At 56.4% G+C, this 6,768-nt stretch overlaps 1 protein-coding gene across 1 annotated transcript; it reads right to left on the minus strand.

Annotated features, from left to right (window-relative positions):
- Positions 1–2,218: 2,218 nt before the first annotated feature.
- LOC104842395 (gastricsin-like) lies at positions 2,219–5,596 on the minus strand. The gene is made up of 9 exons (XM_010584712.1): positions 5,541–5,596; positions 5,258–5,408; positions 4,808–4,925; positions 4,405–4,523; positions 3,585–3,784; positions 3,298–3,420; positions 3,074–3,218; positions 2,645–2,743; positions 2,219–2,371 (listed from the first exon to the last, which is right to left on the minus strand). The coding sequence occupies exons 1-9, from the start codon at positions 5,594–5,596 to the stop codon at positions 2,219–2,221; spliced, it is 1,164 nt and encodes a 387-aa protein (XP_010583014.1).
- Between the last annotated feature and the right edge of the window lie 1,172 nt (positions 5,597–6,768).

The raw sequence follows: 6,768 nt of genomic DNA on the forward strand, positions 1-6,768 counted from the left end.
CCCGGCCCGCTCCGCTCCGCAGCACGCCGGGAGCTGTAGTCCGGAGCGGGGCAGGGCTGCCCGCGCCTGCCGGGACTTGTAGTCCCCCGCCTCGGCCACGGCACGAGTGGGGGCTCGGTGATTTCCTCCCCCGGAGCGGGCCAAGAGGGTGGGTGCCGGGGCGGGGGGTGAGGGCAGGGCCTGGCACCGGGGTCGTGCAGCCCCTTGCACAGCCGTCGTGCAGCCCCTTGCACCCGGGTCGTGCAGCACCTTGCACTGGGGTTTCGGAGCCCCTCGCACCAGGGTCGTGCAGTGCCTTGCACCAGGGTCGTGCAGCCCCTTGCACCGGGGTCATGCAGTGCCTTGCACCAGGGTTGTGCAGCCCCTTGCACTGGGGTCATGCAGCCCCTTGCACTGGGGTTTCGGAGCCCCTTGCACAGGCATTGTGCAGCCCCTTGCAGCGGGGTCGTGCAGCCCCTTGCACTGGGTTTTCGGAGCCCCTTGCACAGGTGTCGTGCAGCCCCTTGCACTGGGGTCGTGCAGCACCTTGCACTGGGGTTTCGGAGCCCCTTGCACAGGCGTTGTGCAGCCCCTTGCAGCGGGGTCGTGGAGCCCCTCGCACCCGAGTCATGAAGCGCCTTGCACCCGTGTCGTGCAGACCCTTGCACTGTGGTCGTGCAGCCCCTTGCACCCGGGTCGTGTAGCCCCTTGCACAGCTATTGTGCAGCTCCTTGCACCCGGGTTGTGCAGCACCTTGCACCAGGGTTTCGGAGCCCCTTGCACTGGGGTCATGGAGCCCCTCACACCCAAGTCGCGCAGCTCCGTGCACCGGGGTCACGCGGTTCCCTGCGCCAGGGTCATGCCGCTCCTTGCACCAGGCTCGTGCAGCTCCTTGCACCAGGCTTTTGCCACTCCTTGCAGAGGAATCACGCAGTTCCTTGCACTGGTGCCAGAGGCTTGTGGTGGCCACAGAGGGTTAGCAGCGACCTGGAGACGTGCAGGGTGGTGGGGAGCATTAGCAGCGTGTGCCGGCTCGAGGAACGGGGATGCTTGGCCCCCTCCAGACAGGACCCTCGGGGTCTGGCAGCTGCCAGGGCAAACTGTGTGGGGACTGTGGACCTTTCCGTGGGAGATGAATTCTCCGTGGATTGGGGGTGGCAGTGGGACAGAGCACTGGGGACCCTGCCCAGCCGGAGGCAGCGAGCCCTGCTGCACCCCGAGTGCCCAGGGCACGGCGTGACCCTGCCACCGCGCTGCCCCTGGCAGCAGGATGGCATTTCTCTCTCCGTGGCTGGGAACTCCCCGCTCTGCAGGACAAGCCATGGCAGATTTGGCTGGAAACAGCAGATTTAACAGGCAGTCACATGCCCCAGCGGGGTGACTGTCATCTGACTGGGAGATGGGTGTCAGACAACGGGCGATGGGCCCTTCAGCGCTGCATCTCCCGTGCATTGCCTCGCACTGGACCTTGAGGACCAGCCTCTTGGGTCCGGTCCGGGCACCCGGCGCTGGCCCGATCTGTCTGATGCTGCATCCGGCAGCTCCTCTTGAAGGGGATCCAGAGACCCCAAGCTGTGGTCACATCCGTGTCCCAGGCACGCCACCTCCTTCGTTTTCATCGCCCATCCTTCGAGGCTGCAGCAATGAAGAGATTTACCCCTCGAGAACAAAAGCAGGGCATTTTCCTCAGCCTGAGTGTCCTTGCATGACACTTTTTAATCCCTAATTTATTTGCAAATACGTGTGGGCAATTCCCCCAAACCTAATGAACTGTTCACACACAGCTCCTTTTTTCTGCACAACCTGCTCCGAACTGGTTTCTGAAGCCTCCAGCGACCGCACCAGCTCAGCCCTGGGGTCCCTGAGCCACAGCTGAGCACACGGTACAGCCTGAATTTCTCCTGGTCACCCCGGTTTCCCAGACAGCCCCAGCAGGGATCCGGGTCCCAATCAAAAAGGTGACCCCAAGTTTGTCATTCCTGCAAATTCAAAGGCTCCATGCACATCTGAAAGCCCATGCAGTGCCTGGAAACCTTGAGCATGAACTCAGATTTTGTTGTCTTGCCAGGAAGAGCTGAGCCAGATTCTGCTCAGCCACAGCCAGATGAGACACGAGGCAGTTAGATTTGCAGCCCTTTATTGACTACAGAAGATTTGGATACTACTTATCAGCACAGGGGTCCAAGGGAGGATAAGGTGTTGCAGGGACAAATTATCCCACGGGTGATGCTCAGCATCCCTAGGCTGACAGGGCAAAGCCAACTCTGTTGTTGGCTATGTCAAAGATGGAGTAATACTGCCGAAGGAAGATGTTGCCGAGGATCCAGAGCGGCTGGCCGCTGGAAGACGACACGTATGTGCTCTCGACCGCAACGGTGCAGACGCCGTTGTCCTGTCAGGGCAAAAGGAGCAAATTTCAGTGCCAGTGAGTAGCGCAGGGAATTTGTGCTGCCCGTGCCTTCATGGCTGCTTTGGCTGGGAGCAGGATTAGACCCTCCTTACAGTCACATGCAGGCATGCAAAAGCACCATGAAATTGGGTGCTGGGAAATATGGCACTCAGGCTGCTGGAAGCCTCTGCACTTGAAAAGAAACTCTGACTTTCTCCTGGGCAAAACTGCCCTATGATGGCAAACGCCTGCTGGGAATGGTAAAATCACACTTACGTTTAAGACGTAGACCGAGGGAGGCAGCACTAACTGGGTTCCGCTGATGACAAAGGAGAGGCTGGGCATGCTCGGGACGTAGTTGCAGTTGACAATGAACTGCAAAAGAAGCAAAAACGGACAGAGGGGTCAGGACCCCGGGGCTGGGCACCATCCTTCCTCCAGCTGTAATCTCGGCCATGCTCCCTAAGGGTCAGCACAGCTCTGACTGCGGCAGGGCTGTGCTCACCTTGGGTTCTCGTGTTTGGAAGAATTATTTTTATTTTACACCACTGCAAGGGGAGATACACCACTGCAGTGTTGTTTCAGGTGAGATGCTTTGCTCCAGAGATGCTGGGAGCCCCCCCCACAGCTCAGCATTACCACCCAGATGTGTTCTCGTCCCACGGCACCAGCCCCTTGTGTGTGCAGGGCATCCTTCCCACCTACCCCGTCCTCACTCTCCTCCACACCCAGCGCCTGCAGGAAGGCTGACATGTATTGTCCTGGGATGGTCAGCAGGAACGTCCCAGTGTCCACAATGCCGTGACAGCCTTGGCTGCACCAGCCGGTGGCTGACGACCCGATGGCAAACCTGGAGAGAGCAGCAAAAAAGGCATCAGAAAAGGCTCCCTGCCTCCAAGACCCACTCCAAGCTGCGGTGCGGCACTTACTCCTCAATACCGATCTTCCAGTACACTTCCTCGACCACAGGAGCCCATGTAATCTCCCCAGAGTACAGCTGGGGGGCAATCCCTCCAAGGATGACTTCCCCGCCGTAATTGTATGTCGGGTTGCTGGAAAGACACGAAATTAAACCCCAGATCAGGCAGGCTGCTCGGCAGAGAGCAGTGTAGCATACAGGTGCGTGGGGAGAACATGTGGATGGAGAGTGAGTGAAGAAAAGGGTGGATCCAGGCTGTGTCTATGCAAGAGAGAGACCCGCTGTCAAAGGTCTCACCGTGAGAAATAGAAGCTGAAGATGGATTCGGTGAGCTGGCTCTGCTGCATCATGTTCTGGATCAGCGTGTTGTAACCGCTGATGGCGATGGCCGGGTAAGCCATGCCCAAAATCCCATCAAAGTCCAGGTAGTAAAAGGGGCTGCTGGGCTCATCCAGGGTCAGGCCAAACTCCTGGTTCCTGACAATGATGTTCTGGATCTAGAGGGAGAGGAAAGATGCTGGAGGATGCCAGTGTTTTGGACATCCCCCTTGACAGCAACATCCCACCAGGGAGTTTCTGGGGAGAGGCAGGGGTGGCCAGGAAGGTCACGAAGGTAAATCTGCGCTGAGAGGTGCTGAGCTCTTCCCCATCACAGCTGGGAGATGGAGTCGGGAGCAGCCTAGCTCATAGTCTTTGTCCCATCACCCTTATTATTTCACAAAAATACCCACAAAAACTGTTTGCCTCAGTTAAATTAGTTTAAAATCACACTTCCACCGCATGCAAGTCTCACAACAGAACTTTTCTTACGTCCTGTAATGACAAACCTCAGCCATCAGCATAAAAAGCAAACACCTATGGCCAAAGACATCCCTTAGCCCAAAGCAGTGATAAAAAGCCCAGAGAACTTGGACTGAGTTTGGTTTTGTATCCCAGTCTCCGAGTAAATTTATGCTGACACACCATAAACTCAACATGGGACATTCAGGCACTAATATCCAAAATAAGAAGGCACTTTCAGCCACCCTCTAATTTTTAACCGAATTGGACCGATCATAACTGCAGTCACTTCTTTCCCTGATTGCAGCAATGTACCAACACATCAGAAGTCACTTACTGTCACGGTGTCGTACCCCAACACCACCGACACGTCACCGAACCCATATCTGAGGGTGTAGGTCACACCGATGTCCGAGAATGTGGACGACTGGCTGCTGTTGAACCTGTTATGATTCACTGCACAGAGAGAAGGTCACAGCCCCCAGGTCAGATCCTGCCCTTGGTTCAGCATCCCTGTCCCCACAAGGGTAGAAATCCCCAGCAAAGGGCTTCACAGGGAAGGGGTCATCCAAAACCAGCCCCGTCGGTGTCACCGAGCAGAGAGCAAACACCGGACCCCATCGGCTCTCCCTGATTTCCCCGTCATAGCTCCAGCCCGCAGCATGCAAGGGATGTCCGAGAGCGCTGAGAGGTGGGGACCCCCAGTCCCCAGCACTGCTGTGTCCCCCAGGGATGCTCACCGCAGGCTGGAGCCTGGCAGTAGGTGGAGGGCACCCACAGGTTGGAGGAGCCAGTGTCAAAGATCACCAGGAAATTTTGCGGAGGGGTCCCGATGCTGATCTCGCCAAAGTAGAAGGACTGTAAACGAGAGCATTGGTGGATTTCTGTTTCTGCCTGGTATTTTGAATGAGAGTTTTCAGCTCTCTGCCCTCTGCCAGCTGAGAAACCCAGACTGTTAAGGAGTCATAGTAGTAAGGTAGTCCTTGAGTGCATCCAGGACAGCTAAAGCAGAGAAAGGGACAATGATTTGCCTACAATGTAAGAAAGTCAGCAGCAAGGCCAGGAGTAGTAGGTCTGCCCTATAACCGCTCGCTGCAGAGCATCCCGCAGGCAGCCGGGAAAGAAGGAGGGCATCACCGAAAACCAGAGCCAGGTGGCTCAGAGGAGGAAGGAAAAGCTTTAATACTTACGTTCAGGTAGTTCGTTAGCGTTTCATAAGTCACAGCGTTGCTGAACTGGTATTTCCTACCGGGGTCCCCTCTGAGGCCCTTCAGGACACCCTCCGGCACCCCCTTCTCTCTCATCAACTCCCTCACCGACTTGCTTTTCCTCAGGGGGATCCTGCACGGGATGGAGATGGCACCGAGTGGCCGGGGGGGCCCCATCCACACACGCACCCCCATGTACTGAGGGCAAGCCCCGCTCCATGGCCAGACCCTGCACCCTCGCACCCATCCTGGCCCCAGGGCTCACCTCACCATGCCCTCCCCGAGCTGGAGGCAGAGCAGGGCTAGTACCAGCCACCTCATGGCTCTGGGTGCCAGGGAGTCCATGGCCGTTCCTGCGCTACCTCGGCCAGGGCAGGGTATATATAGGCAGGAGCTGTGCACAGCCCCTTGCTCCAGACACCCCTTTCCTCTGTTGCTGCAGCCACCCAACACTAACGCTTGTGGTGTGTTTAATCTCCGCAGCCGCCCTGATTTTGCCTCTTTACGCAGTTGTTTGGGCACTAACAGATTGACCAGTACATCTGATACCGAGACCAAATATGTGACATCTGATAAAAAGCAAAATGCTGTTATCAAGAAGTCAGAGTATTTTCCTCTTGCCTTCAGCACCAGCTTGACCTTTCCAGAAAACAAAGGCAAAACACACCCTTTATAGCAAATGGAAATTTGTGATGCCGGTGTTCCTTTTTTGACCCATCCAGGCAGCCAAAGAAGTGCCACGGGCCAGCAGTATTTCTTCCATCCAAATCTACAGACTGTGTTACATCCAATTCCCTCAACACAGCTAGCAGGAAACAGCAGCAGTGGGTTTTCAGCCCAGCTCCAAGCCTCCTGGGAACCAGCACATACCCCCAAAACTATCTCTCTTCCCAGGCATTTGTCCTTTTGTCATCCTGCCCTCCAGCTCTGCTAATACCGCCCCCCCGAAGAAGCTGAGATGGGGGCTAGAAACTGCTCACTATAGCGGCCCTGAAAGACGTAACTGGCCTTTACCTGCCCAGTTACAACCACTCAACCATCTCCAAAAGAGGGATTTGCTTTGATTTGCTGCAGTTTATCATCTATGTCGGAGTTACACCAAGGGTGCTCAGGTCACACATCTGGTGCGTTAGAGGTGATGTCTCCCATATGCTTTGAGTGATGCTGGTCATTCCCAGACTGGAGAGATGCAGGGAGCATGTATTTCGGCACTCATTCGCAGGGGATTTTTAGTCCCGGGAGACCCTTTCCTCCCCTGGGAAGGTGCTACCAGCCAGCCAGCCCTGCCAGGTCACTGAGGACCCATCCTGGCATCTGCTACCCCGAGGATGCTGCTCAGCCTTGTACTGTGACGCCTGGGCACTCACTGCCTGCAGAAACTCTGCCATGCACTGCCAGGGAACAGTGATTGTCCCCATCACTCTGGAAGCCTCATCTGCGCTGGCTAATGGCCTCATCTCCCATGGAAAATCTGAGGAGACAACCATGGGAGG

Source organism: Haliaeetus leucocephalus, unplaced genomic scaffold, assembly GCF_000737465.1.
Source record: "Haliaeetus leucocephalus isolate CR32 unplaced genomic scaffold, Haliaeetus_leucocephalus-4.0 Scaffold1000, whole genome shotgun sequence".
Classification (NCBI taxonomy): domain Eukaryota; kingdom Metazoa; phylum Chordata; class Aves; order Accipitriformes; family Accipitridae; genus Haliaeetus; species Haliaeetus leucocephalus.

What these genes read in the sequence shown, in the direction of transcription:
- LOC104842395 (XM_010584712.1), bottom strand. Translation starts at nt 5,596, where the DNA reads ATGAGGTGGCTGGTACTAGCCCTGCTCTGCCTCCAGCTCGGGGAGGGC. An exon ending in TGGAAGATCGGTATTGAGGA is followed by an intron (nt 3,219 to 3,297) that starts GTAAGTGCCGCA and finishes TGCTCTCTCCAG; the next exon opens with GTTTGCCATCGGGTCGTCAG. An exon ending in TGGAGGAGAGTGAGGACGGG is followed by an intron (nt 2,744 to 3,073) that starts GTAGGTGGGAAG and finishes CTTCTTTTGCAG; the next exon opens with TTCATTGTCAACTGCAACTA.